The sequence below is a fragment of the Mizuhopecten yessoensis genome, unplaced genomic scaffold, assembly GCF_002113885.1.
Source record: "Mizuhopecten yessoensis strain PY_sf001 unplaced genomic scaffold, ASM211388v2 scaffold10067, whole genome shotgun sequence".
Classification (NCBI taxonomy): Eukaryota; Metazoa; Mollusca; class Bivalvia; order Pectinida; family Pectinidae; genus Mizuhopecten; species Mizuhopecten yessoensis.
Genome location: NW_018408362.1, coordinates 155,496 through 169,464, shown reverse-complemented (window position 1 = coordinate 169,464; position 13,969 = coordinate 155,496). Strand labels below are relative to the sequence as shown.

General features: G+C 36.9%; 1 protein-coding gene across 4 annotated transcripts in view; it reads right to left on the bottom strand.

Annotated features, from left to right (window-relative positions):
- Positions 1 to 13,969, bottom strand: part of LOC110459442 (SAM and SH3 domain-containing protein 1-like) — a 115,868-nt gene that overhangs the window by 14,866 nt on the left and 87,033 nt on the right. For all 4 annotated transcript variants that reach the window (XM_021511696.1, XM_021511697.1, XM_021511699.1 and 1 more), the window contains exons 8-12: positions 12,391 to 12,432; positions 9,802 to 9,871; positions 8,156 to 8,895; positions 1,018 to 1,102; positions 163 to 305 (exon numbers count right to left, since the gene is read on the bottom strand). In XM_021511696.1, coding sequence (XP_021367371.1) covers positions 163 to 305; positions 1,018 to 1,102; positions 8,156 to 8,895; positions 9,802 to 9,871; positions 12,391 to 12,432 — 1,080 coding nt within the window. The remainder of the gene's footprint in view (positions 1 to 162; positions 306 to 1,017; positions 1,103 to 8,155; positions 8,896 to 9,801; positions 9,872 to 12,390; positions 12,433 to 13,969) is intronic.

Genomic DNA, 13,969 nt, shown 5'->3' with positions numbered 1-13,969 from the left:
GTCCCTACTGTTCAGGGTCAGGACGAAGGCACTGAGGTACTTACCTGTAGTATGAGGTGGTTCCTACTGTTCAGGGTCAGGACGAAGGCACTGAGGTACTTACCTGTAGTATGAGCTCATCCCTATTGTTCAGGGTCAAGACTTAGGCACTGAGGTACTTACCTGTAGTGTGAGGGCGTCCCTACTGTTTGAGGTTGGGACAAAGTCACTGTGTGCCTGGACATAGGAAACTTGACCACACCCTGAAACCTCGTCCACTGGCACCACTGTCTGGCCCCCATTGGGGCTGGCACTACGGTAACTACCTATTTAGCAATTAAATCATAAAACTTTGTAAGGAAAGGATCAGCTTTTATTGACAATATAAAATAACAGATCTCATCTAATATCCAGCTCAAAACTCTTCATCAGTTCTTTTATTTTCTCTTAATGCATAATTTGTATTTCAGTAAAATCCACAAAATAACACCTGACAACTAATAACTTGTTGACTTGTTACTAAGGAGACATGGAAAAACTTCCTATAATCAATACAATTATATTCTGGAAACATACATTGATCTGTTTTTGCTTCCATGAATCAAATGTAAGCTGGTAATTCAAGTACATGGTTTTTTTTTAACTGTACAATGTACATAAAACTGCATTGATGGTGTTATGCTTAGAAAGTGAGTCAAGGACATTCCTACTCTGAACCGTACAATAAAACTGTGTTTATTATCTCGTTTTTATTATTAATGATACATTAATGTAATGTGTGTAACATGATCAACGATTCATCTCTTCAACATCACTAACACCTTAAATGTGCCAATAAACTTAACTTATGTCACACTGGAACCCCTACACTGCCACACACTGGCCTTCTTATACCTTGACCTTTGACCTTGCCTTTACTTCATGAATTTTCAACAAACACATACCTTTCTTTTGTTTGTCATAGAGATATTTATAAAGGTACGAGACATTTGCTGCCAGGAGAGTAACGGTGACCTCTGGGAGGCACTAAATACTTACACAGTCCACTCGAATCAGCACTGTGGTTGCTATGGTTACTTTCAGAGCTTGCAGACTTAGGGGAAGCCCCAATCACTAAGTTTTCCTGAAACATACAGCAAATACATATCCATGTTATTGTGATAACAAGAGTACCCAACACAATATAACCTGTCTAATGCCATGCACCGATTTGGTTCACCATATAACTTAGCATGTGTTTTGACATGTTCACCATGTTCCAGAAGAATCTGATCACATTTCATCAAATAATTGTGCAAAAACTGTTGACCAATCACAGCGCAGTAGGCAAATAAAGTATGCACAGATTTTGTTCAACATCAAGCTGAGCCTTTATTTAATATAAATGTTTACCAAATTTCACCAGAATTAAGCAAATAGATTCAGCCTTTCAATGCTAATCAAGTTTTATCAAAATCTAATGATATTTAAGCATGTTATCTAGCAGAAACTAAAAGTGTAAATGTTGACCAGAGCACAATAGGCTAATGAATTATGTGTCAATGATAAACGGAAATAGGAAGTTCATCCCTAGTTGAAAATCCAATGTAGGGAGACAGTATCACAATTTCCGCATATTCTACTGTTTAATATTAAATTGATGAATATTGTTGGTTTATTATTGACACAACAGTGTGTTCTCTCAATATTAAAGTATTTCAAAGCAATCCAGGCATTAATTCAGGGTTTTTTTTATTAATGAGTCACATGTGTTCATTTTTCTATACTTCAGGAAACCGGCTACCTATTTCACTACTGTGAAGTTTTTTAAGAAAGATAACTATTACATGCAATTGCTATGCGTACATGATTTTATTATAAAATGTCAATTTTTAATCGTTTCTAGATAATTAATTTTACACAATTTCAGCATTTATTAAATTGATATACAAAAATGCAATACTAATCTATGTAAGTATCATTTTTATTGACATCATTTTGCAAAATATTGTCTTTTTTGTTTTTTTCAAAATTCACTCCTTTTTACATAAATTTCCATTAAAATCCTTAAAATTCTGACAACCTATATTTTTTTGGTGGCAGAAAATTTTCTTTACTTCAAAGCAATATATCTACAAAATTTGAAGAAATTCTACTGAGAAATGGTGACACAATCCAATTACCTTAACTAGCCTCCCTGTCGCATATTTCTTCTATCCCATTAGGATATGTACCATTATGGTACCATTATTGACAGTGTAATAACCGTGTCGTTATACACGCCCTTCCACTACAACATGTACCCTACCACAGTTAATGGAAGCCAACATTAGAGTGATTAGAGAAAACCAGGCATTCCTTGACTGTATCAGTCTGCTAGAAACCCAACACTCTTGTCACAGATCCTTCTCCCCGTGTACTTATCCTAAACACTGCCCAGCTATCCTCGTGTACTTATCCTAAACACTGCCCTGCTATAGTTCCATGACACCTTCGGCACCAGGCATGTTCGTATACAGGAAATGAGGCTTAGCCAATAGACGACAATATCTTTAGGACGCCTGTTTGTCGGAACAATTACAGCTTGTACTATTAACAATCCTCAAACGGCCGACCACTTCCCCTCATTTGGCGTGAAGTTGAGAGGAAGCATATAGATTTCATTAATCTGGTAATAAGCTGGTGTACCACAGTAACAGTAGAGATGCTGGTGGGTCCAGGGGCCGGTTTATAGCTATGTACAGGAGATTGAATAATTCATCAATGACAGTCGTCAATCTGTCCCTAAAGGGCCACCATAAAGTGGCGAAACAAATAAAAAATGCTTGCTGTCCAAACCCCAGGCATGTTACACATCTGATGAGATGCAATGGCCATGGTGAAGCAGAATTCAACAAAAAGGCACAAAACGCTTCATCATCATTTGATTAATGTCCTCTGCAATGCCAGCACTCCAACTAGTGTTACAACCATTCAAAATCAATAAAACTTAGAAAACGCAAAGAACGGTGGTTACTCAGCCACTTGATGGGAGCACAAGAAAAGCAACAAGGTGCAAACGACTATCAGGCGTGCCCCGGCCAGAGAGGAGGCCACACTGCCCACAACTTGTGACTAGTCATTCACACGTGACAGTGAGGCAGCCACACCCTATTATAGCTTGTTTAAGCCAATCAAAAATCAGCAAGGCTCAACTGTCACAGTTAGTACAGGAATGTTGGCAGAATCGTGTGAAATTGTTGTGAATTTTGCATCAGGGTCATGCCAACATTTTATTTTAACGTGATAACTATTGATTTTAAAATGATGTATGAACTGGAGAGTTACGAGTAACAAGCATCTAAAACACATCATTCGACTAATTTTATCAGCAGCGAATCACTTCATAATGGCAATGTGAAAAAGGCTTGAAAAAAGAATATCAAAAAGGGAAATCAGACTATGAAACAAAGAAAAGGGACAGTCCAAAAAAGGGGAAATAAAATGTCAAACTGATATTGATCACTTCCTTATTTTTCTGAAAAATGCACAATGCGTGTTGACTGTTAGGAGAAAAATATCAGATTGTGATGGTGTGGCGTGTTCTCTATAGATCCTATCAAACAATATTCTTCACCCTCTCACAGAGATTTCTATACTTTTTTTTTCATTCAAGTCCTGAGCGTCTTGTTCAAAATTTTAAGGAGTTCCTTTACTATAAGGAATAATAGTTATCAAGAAGTTGGCAAGCCTAACGAATCAAAGAGCACATTGCTCTTTGTACCGCTTATCTATTGTGCATCAGATGTATTAGATAATTTGCAGAAGAACTGTTTGGAATGAAGAAAAAGAAACATAAAAATTATTCTCAATACAACCAAAACAATAGCATGCATAAACAATAGTACAAAGCAAACTGTCTCCTTTGAATATACACACTATGTTTCGCTCTGCTTCGACTACGCCTAGTTTTTACATATCAGACTTTAGTAATTAGTGTTGGGTGTGTCCATTACAATATTGAATCTTAACTGATTGCTGTTACTTTGACATCAGTGTTAAAGATTCATTACACTGTCACCTAACTGTTTTTGAAAATTGTATCCGATCAGCATGGCCAGAGATAGGATTTTTTAACGAACAGAGTCACAATTGCTCAATAAATTCATACGATCACATGTTTAGTGTATTCCACTTTCAGTTTCATAATCAGCATACCACTTGACCTGCACACTTAAACAAAACGCAGTCAGCCTATCTAAATATCTAGATTACTTATTACAGCCGGAGCCTATAGTGCTACAACTTCTTAACAAAACGCAGTCAGCCTATCTAAATATCTAGATTTCTTATTACAGCCAGAGCCAATAGTGCTACAACTTCTTAACAAAACGCAGTCAGCCTATCTAAATATCTAGATTTCTTATTACAGCCAGAGCCTATAGTGCTACAACTTAACAAAACGCAGTCAGCCTATCTAAATATCTAGATTTCTTATTACAGCCAGAGCCTATAGTGCTACAACTTCTTAACAAAACGCAGTCAGCCTATCTAAATATCTAGATTACTTATTACAGCCAGAGCCTATAGTGCTACAACTTCTTAACAAAACGCAGTCAGCCTATCTAAATATCTAGATTACTTATTACAGCCAGAGCCTATAGTGCTACAACTTCTTAACAAAACGCAGTCAGCCTATCTAAATATCTAGATTACTTATTACAGCCAGAGCCTATAGTGCTACAACTTCTTAACAAAACGCAGTCAGCCTATCTAAATATCTAGATTACTTATTACAGCCAGAGCCTATAGTGCTACAACTTCTTAACAAAACGCAGTCAGCCTATCTAAATATCTAGATTACTTATTACAGCCAGAGCCTATAGTGCTACAACTTCTTAACAAAACGCAGTCAGCCTATCTAAATATCTAGATTACTTATTACAGCCAGAGCCTATAGTGCTACAACTTCTTAACAAAACGCAGTCAGCCTATCTAAATATCTAGATTACTTATTACAGCCAGAGCCTATAGTGCTACAACTTCTTAACAAAACGCAGTCAGCCTATCTAAATATCTAGATTACTTATTACAGCCAGAGCCTATAGTGCTACAACTTCTTAACAAAACGCAGTCAGCCTATCTAAATATCTAGATTACTTATTACAGCCAGAGCCTATAGTGCTACAACTTCTTAACAAAACGCAGTCAGCCTATCTAAATATCTAGATTACTTATTACAGCCAGAGCCTATAGTGCTACAACTTCTTAACAAAACGCAGTCAGCCTATCTAAATATCTAGATTACTTATTACAGCCAGAGCCTATAGTGCTACAACTTCTTAACAAAACGCAGTCAGCCTATCTAAATATCTAGATTACTTATTACAGCCAGAGCCTATAGTGCTACAACTTCTTAACAAAACGCAGTCAGCCTATCTAAATATCTAGATTACTTATTACAGCCAGAGCCTATAGTGCTACAACTTCTTAACAAAACGCAGTCAGCCTATCTAAATATCTAGATTACTTATTACAGCCAGAGCCTATAGTGCTACAACTTCTTAACAAAACGCAGTCAGCCTATCTAAATATCTAGATTACTTATTACAGCCAGAGCCTATAGTGCTACAACTTCTTAACAAAACGCAGTCAGCCTATCTAAATATCTAGATTACTTATTACAGCCAGAGCCTATAGTGCTACAACTTCTTAACAAAACGCAGTCAGCCTATCTAAATATCTAGATTACTTATTACAGCCAGAGCCTATAGTGCTACAACTTCTTAACAAAACGCAGTCAGCCTATCTAAATATCTAGATTACTTATTACAGCCAGAGCCTATAGTGCTACAACTTCTTAACAAAACGCAGTCAGCCTATCTAAATATCTAGATTACTTATTACAGCCAGAGCCTATAGTGCTACAACTTCTTAACAAAACGCAGTCAGCCTATCTAAATATCTAGATTACTTATTACAGCCAGAGCCTATAGTGCTACAACTTCTTAACAAAACGCAGTCAGCCTATCTAAATATCTAGATTACTTATTACAGCCAGAGCCTATAGTGCTACAACTTCTTAACAAAACGCAGTCAGCCTATCTAAATATCTAGATTACTTATTACAGCCAGAGCCTATAGTGCTACAACTTCTTAACAAAACGCAGTCAGCCTATCTAAATATCTAGATTACTTATTACAGCCAGAGCCTATAGTGCTACAACTTCTTAACAAAACGCAGTCAGCCTATCTAAATATCTAGATTACTTATTACAGCCAGAGCCTATAGTGCTACAACTTCTTAACAAAACGCAGTCAGCCTATCTAAATATCTAGATTACTTATTACAGCCAGAGCCTATAGTGCTACAACTTCTTAACAAAACGCAGTCAGCCTATCTAAATATCTAGATTACTTATTACAGCCAGAGCCTATAGTGCTACAACTTCTTAACAAAACGCAGTCAGCCTATCTAAATATCTAGATTACTTATTACAGCCAGAGCCTATAGTGCTACAACTTCTTAACAAAACGCAGTCAGCCTATCTAAATATCTAGATTACTTATTACAGCCAGAGCCTATAGTGCTACAACTTCTTAACAAAACGCAGTCAGCCTATCTAAATATCTAGATTACTTATTACAGCCAGAGCCTATAGTGCTACAACTTCTTAACAAAACGCAGTCAGCCTATCTAAATATCTAGATTACTTATTACAGCCAGAGCCTATAGTGCTACAACTTCTTAACAAAACGCAGTCAGCCTATCTAAATATCTAGATTACTTATTACAGCCAGAGCCTATAGTGCTACAACTTCTTAACAAAACGCAGTCAGCCTATCTAAATATCTAGATTACTTATTACAGCCAGAGCCTTTAGTGCTACAACTTCTTAAAAGCAGTGTACGTCTGTTCCTTACACATTTTTATCCCAGATATCAAGATGGCATCTTTTCAATTTGATCCAACATTTGCAAATAGAAAGACTACAATTAAATTCACATAAAAACAAGTACATGGTTCCGGCTGAAATTATTTAGAATTCCCTTAACATTGATATAAAACAAGCATGGCTGTTTTGAGTTTTGGAGATTGTTATTGATGTTAAAATGTATCTAGTTTATGGACACATTTCAGAAAGTTTTTGATAAATTATGAAAAGATTTTTGGCAGATAAGCAGTTGTTTGCCTTTTCTCATTTGCATGATTACTAATGATTAGCAAGTGATTGTCTGCCTATCCAAAACAGTAGGACTCAAATATCTGAGCCAAATATCAGAGTCACTAATTTACTGTCTCACTTAATACTAGATCTTGTTTAGCAGTTTAAGATATGTTATCAGTTAATTATCTTTGTCATTCAGCCTATTTACAAGATATTTGTCATTGGATGAATGTCTGGCTTTCTACATTACAAGTATGTCTTATTTTGTGTATGTTATGATAACTGGTAAAACTAGAACACTGACAGGTGAGTAAGTGCCCCGTGGACTAGAACACTGACAGGTGAGTAAGGGCCCCGTCTTGTGGCATTATATCCCCCATAATCATCAAGAAGCAATCTGCCCATATAGCTGAGCTTGACGTTTGACGTTTGGACTTCAAAAAGAATCGCAAGGAAGCAAAATATACATTTTACATGTACTATGATGTGAGTCTTGTTTCCTTCCATATTTGCTGGGCTAACAGAAATGTAAATACCTTATCCTTTGAAATCAACTTTTTACCTCAGTGTGTCTCTTTGTTTAATTCCGAACAACTTTGCTTCATAATGTCATAAAATGCTCATTAGTGAAAAGCTACAAAATTTGACCTTGACCTCTGACCTGATGACCTTGACCTTTGGTCAGTTGACTCTTTCTTTAATTCTGAGCAACATTGCTTCAAAGTGTCATACCAAAATGTTCACCAGTGAAAAGATGCAAAATTTGACCTTGACCTTTGAACCTAATGACCTTGACCTTTGACCTTGACCTTTTACCTCAAGGTGTATTTTTGTGAACTGAACATCTTGACCAAGTTTCATGTACATCGGTCAATAAATACCAAAGTTATCAGCCAGAAATAAAATTTGTGGACGGACAGACAGACAGAGTGATTACTATAGGGCACCCGTATCTCCGATACGGGGCCCTAACTATGAACTCTTAAACATGATTTAAATAACAACCAGTTTTAACTTCTATATCCTTACACAACACAGAGTTGTCTTACCTTGCCATGGTTTCGGCTATTTGCGTCCCGATGGGTCACGTTTTTCTGCCACACCCCCTGAACCTGGGGTGATCTGTTCCTGTCCCCGGGGTTCGTAGATATTGCACCAGTGTTGCTGAGGTAGTGGCCGCTCTCCTTGTGACTGGGTGTGTGGTTGTAAGGAACATGGCCATGTGATTGACAATCGATAGAGTGTTCAGACTCGGATGACACAAGGTCAAAGGAGGTAGTGGAGGGGGAATGGTCAACACATGACCCCGACCGACTGGCCTCGCCACCTGGTGACAGGTCCTCCCGAGTTATATTTACACCAGGTGATGATTCACTTTGACTGACGCGCACACCAAGGGCCGTGTGACAGCGACCAGTGACACCCCCTGAGGACATGGAGCTATTGTGATGGCTGCAGGCGCGACATTGGTAGAGAGAAAGGCGTGGATCCTGTGGGAATACTGGGGAGTACAGTTTAGGATGGTGGCCTGGGGAGTAAAAACTGACCGGAGTACTCACTGCCGATGACCGACTCATGGCACAGTGGGTGGGTGTACAGTTGAGTGAGCGTGTGCCCTCTGGGGAGCGGGAAGAGTAGGCATGATCGATATGACCAACACTGTGTACACGACGGTGCTGGCTGTACTCCATCTGGTGGGTGGGGTCCACACAAACATTCCCCGTCGGGTAGCCAAGGTCATGGGGGGACCCCTTGAAACCGGAACATACATCACAACGAGGCATTGACCCTAAAATTAACAAATATTAATTCTTAAATTATGACTATATCTGTGTACCTGTCACACTCACCTATGTACCTGTCACACTCACCTATGTACCTGTCACACATACGTATTTACCTGTCACACTCAACTGTGTACCTGTCACACTTACTTAAGTGTCACACTTACTTATTTACCTGTCACACTCACCTGTGTACCTGTCACACTTACTTATTTACCTGTCACACTCACCTGTATATCTGTCACACTTACCTGTGTACCTGTCACACTTACTTATGTACCTGTCACACTTATTTACCTGTCACAATTACCTGTATACCTGTCACACTTATTTATTTACCTGTCACACCCTATGTACCTGTCACATTACCTGTCACACTTACTTATTTACCTGTCACACTCACCTGTATATCTGTCACACTTACCTGTGTACCTGTCACACTTACTTATGTACCTGTCACACTTATTTCCCTGTCACAATTACCTGTATACCTGTCACACTTATTTATTTACCTGTCACACTTATTTACCTGTCACAATTACCTGTATACCTGTCACACTTACTTATTTACCTGTCACACTTATTTACCTGTCACAATTACCTGTCACGCTTACTTATTTACCTGTCACACTCACCTGTGTATCTGTCACATTCACCTGTGTACCTGTCACACTTATTTATGTACCTGTCACACTTACCTATGTACCTGTCACACTCACCTGTGTATCTTTCATACTTACCTGTGTATCTGTCATACTTACTTATGTACCTGATATGTATTCACTTGTGTACCCCCACACTCACCTGTATATCTGTCACACTCACCTATGTTCCTGACACATATTCACTTTTGTACCCTTACTCTCACCTGTGTACCTGACAAATAGTCCCATGTGTACCCCTACACTCACCTGTGTAAGTAGCCGATGGGGACTTGACAGGCCTTGTCTGTTTTTTTTTCCTTTTGAAAGCCTTCTCCCTCTGAAAATTACAATTATATGCTTAGAAAATGTAAGATAAAAGAAGACAAGTAAAATATTGTTTCCAAAGTTGGTAACATTTCCTACTTATCATGAACAGTCTTTTTACTAGGAGTGGGAGCTTATTTGTAGTCAAAAGCGGGAATTTCAATCAATTTATATTTCAATGATAATTTGACATGTTAAATGTTAAATTATAGTTTGTATACAACTATATGTACTTCTACATGCATGGCTTGTTTAGTGTATTTTTTGTTTAGTCATGAATTCATAATGTTAAAAAATGCACTTAAATGTTCATGTACATTTTGTATCTTTTCTTTGTGTTGCTTATTACAAGAATAGATGCTTTGGCAGGTTGTGTCCATATGCATCTTGATATGTAGCTATATAGCTAGTCATATCTCTATGCAAGTTGTTGATATATTTATGCTAATGAGTGGGGTAGATTTTGACCAATCAGCATTATCCCCTAGAGGGGTATTAGTATTGACAGCATCCTATTTATTCTTTGTTTTTGGCGGATTATCATCGTTTGTTTTTACGCACCCATCCACCGTCCCCAGATTCACCTTTGATGTACTTTTATTTATTTTTCTTCACAAACAGTAACCTGTTTCTTCCTGTATATTGTTCCTTATATTGTTAGGTGGGCTACTCACTCTTTGTAATTTATTCTTTAACTCAGGTTTTAATTCCAGGGGAATTTTACCCACAATACTTTATTAATTTAAATATTATTCATTTACTATGTCAGTAGCTTCTATATATGTATCATCATCTCCAGGAATACTTAGAGTCAAGTCGCTTCTCTGCAACTCAGTAGAGTCAAGCTTCTTCTCTGCAGCTCAGTAGAGCCAAGCTTCTTCTCTGCAGCTCAGTAGAGTCAAGCTTATTCTCTGCAGCTCAGTAGAGTCAAGCTTCTTCTCTGCAGCTAAGTAGAGTCAAGCTTCTTCTCTGCAGCTCAGTAGAGTCAAGCTTCTTCTTTAGGTTAAGAGTATTCTATTTCTCATTTTCTCCATAAATACTTAACAGTCAAGTTGCTTCTCTGGAGTTCGGCAGAGTCAAGCCTTTTCTCTGGGTGTCTTTTTGGAGTCTTGCATACCTGCCAAGTGACCCGATTTCATCGGGTTACACCCGGGATTTTAGCCCTTCACCCGCTTTTATAACTTCACCCGCCGGGTTACTATTTTGACCCGGATTTCGTCAATTTCACCCGTTTTTACCCGGAATCTTTTTGTATATTAGAAGTTATAGAAGTCACTCGGAATTCTCTAGACTTTTCCATCCTTCTTCACAAGAAAGACGATCTATTTCCTGTTTCCGTTTCTCACCAACAGGTAAGTTGTGAGTTGTTTATATACGTACTAGAACTGTTTTTACAAATGTTTATATAAAGAACGTTGTTACTGAACTTGCCGACAAGTTATTAGTCAGGTTTTTAACGAATAATTGAGTTGTATTTACGTAGAATAGATCGTATTTTGAAGGTAACGTTATGTCTTCTTGAAGGAAGAAGTTTTTATCGGGACTTGCAGGTTCTACTACACGAATTGCTAAAAGAAAAGATAATTGTACACATATCAAATGTCGTAGGAAAATGAGTTATAGTGTACAAAGTCCCGTGGTCGTGGACCAAACGCTGCATTCTGCACTCTAGTCAAAAACACGCACAGGCATTTGATGATTTGTTTCTGTCAATCAAAATGATCCTTACAATAAGAGTTCAAACCCTACTCGTATAAAACTGATATTTTATATGAGAAGGGTGCAACTTCTTGTTGTCAGGACCATTTTCATTGACAGAAACAAAATGGTATTTTATATAACCAGAATGTGACATCTTATTGTCGGGACCATTTCAATTGACATAAAAAATGCCTGTGAAAACACAGTATCATATATATTATTATGAATTAATTTTATAAGTTGTGTTGTTGACAAATCTTTTTTATTTTTCAGCTTTGAATTTGGTATTGTGGATGAGGATCAGCTAGATCTGCTGAAAGAACAGTTTAATGAATGTAGAATGTAACTTTTACATCATTAAAATTTTAAGTTATAATTTAATATCTATTTTTCTTATATTTGTTGCGAAAAAAGCCGTCGCGCACTATGACCCTCTTTTTAATTTTCAAAAGAGGGTCATAACCCTCTTTCAGTATGTCCAGGGTTGGCAGGTATGAGTCTTGATGTCAAATTTCAAGTTTAAGTTGTATTAAGGGTATGTTAAGCAAGTAGAGTGAGTAGCCCCTGATATGCCAAATGTTAATAATGTATACACATACTTCTCAGTGTATCTTATTCATGTTTTTGCTAACATGTGTAATAAACAGATAACTGTTTATCGTGTTTTAGTTGTATATAAATAATGTGTTGAATTTCTGATATTAAGGTATAGCTGTCACACAAAATGGAAAATACATATGTAACACAATGAAACAATAACACCTACACTGACCCAGTGAAGACTTCTAGTACAGCAGCTTACCTGATACATAGTACTACCTGTACACTTACCTGTTCAAGATCTTTCCGTCGTTCTTCCTCATATTTTTTTACCTTCAAGACAAAATAACAACAGCTAATTTGGGAATCCATAATATTGTTCAGAAAAAGAGATACATAGAAGGTGTATTGAAAACTAACTTTTAATTAACATTTGTTTTTATCTTTTAAGAATCCAACCATATAAGGCATCATTTTATTCCTGTATAACCAGTAGTTCAACAGTTCTTGTATTTAAAACATTCACATACCATACCCTAAAACAATGAAAGAGGGCTGTAACTGTGGAATAAAATTACAATGGGACAAAATAGGCTGAGACAATGGGATTGGCCGAATACCAACAAGGTGACAAACTTTATATGTTTATTCTAAACATCAGCTAGTTGTTGAAAGGCTATATTGTCATTTCGACTCACACCAAACTAGGACAAAATATGTAACACAACAAACTAGGACAAAACATGTATCACACCAAACTAGCACAAAATATGTATCACACTAAACTAGGACAATATATGTATCACACCAAACTAGGACAAAATATGTATCACAACAAGCTAGGACAAAAAATGTATCACAACAAACTAGGACAATATATGTATCACACCAAACTAGGACAAAATATGTATCACAACAAACTAGGACAAAAAATGTATCACAACAAACTAGGACAAAATATGTATCACACCAAACTAGGACAAAATATGTATCACACCAAACTAGGACAAAATATGTATCACACCAAACTAGGACAAAAAATGTATCACAACAAGCTAGGACAAAATATGTATCACACCAAACTAGGACAATATATGTATCATAAGAAGCCTGTCAGTTCAACTCACACCAAACTAGGACAAAATATGTATCACACCAAACTAGGACAAAATATGTATCACACCAAACTAGGACAAAATATGTATCACACCAAACTAGAACAAAATATGTATCACACCAAACTAGGACAAAATATATATCACACCAAACTAGGACAAATTATGTATCACACCAAACTAGGACAAAATATGTATCACACCAAACTAGGACAAAATATATATCACACCAAACTAGAACAAAATATGTATCACACCAACCTAGGACAAAATATGTATCACAACAAGCTAGGACAAAATATGTATCACACAAAAACTAGGATGAAATATGTATCACACCAAACTAGGACAAAATATGTATCACACCAAACTAGGACAAAATATGTATAACACCAAACTAGGACAAAATATGTATCAAACCAAACTAGGACAAAATATGTATCACACTAAACTAGGGCAAAATATGTATCACAACAAGCTAGGACAAAACTAGGACAATATATGTATCACACTAAACTAGGACAAAACATGTATCACACCAAACCAGGACAATATATGTATCACACCAAACTAGGACAATATATGCATCACACCAAACTAGGACAATATATGTATCAAACTAAACTAGGACAAAATATGTATCACACCAACCTAGGACAAAATATGTATCACACCAAACTAGAACAAAATATGCATCACACCAAACTAGGACAAAATATGTATAACACCAAACTAGGACAAAATATGTATCAAAC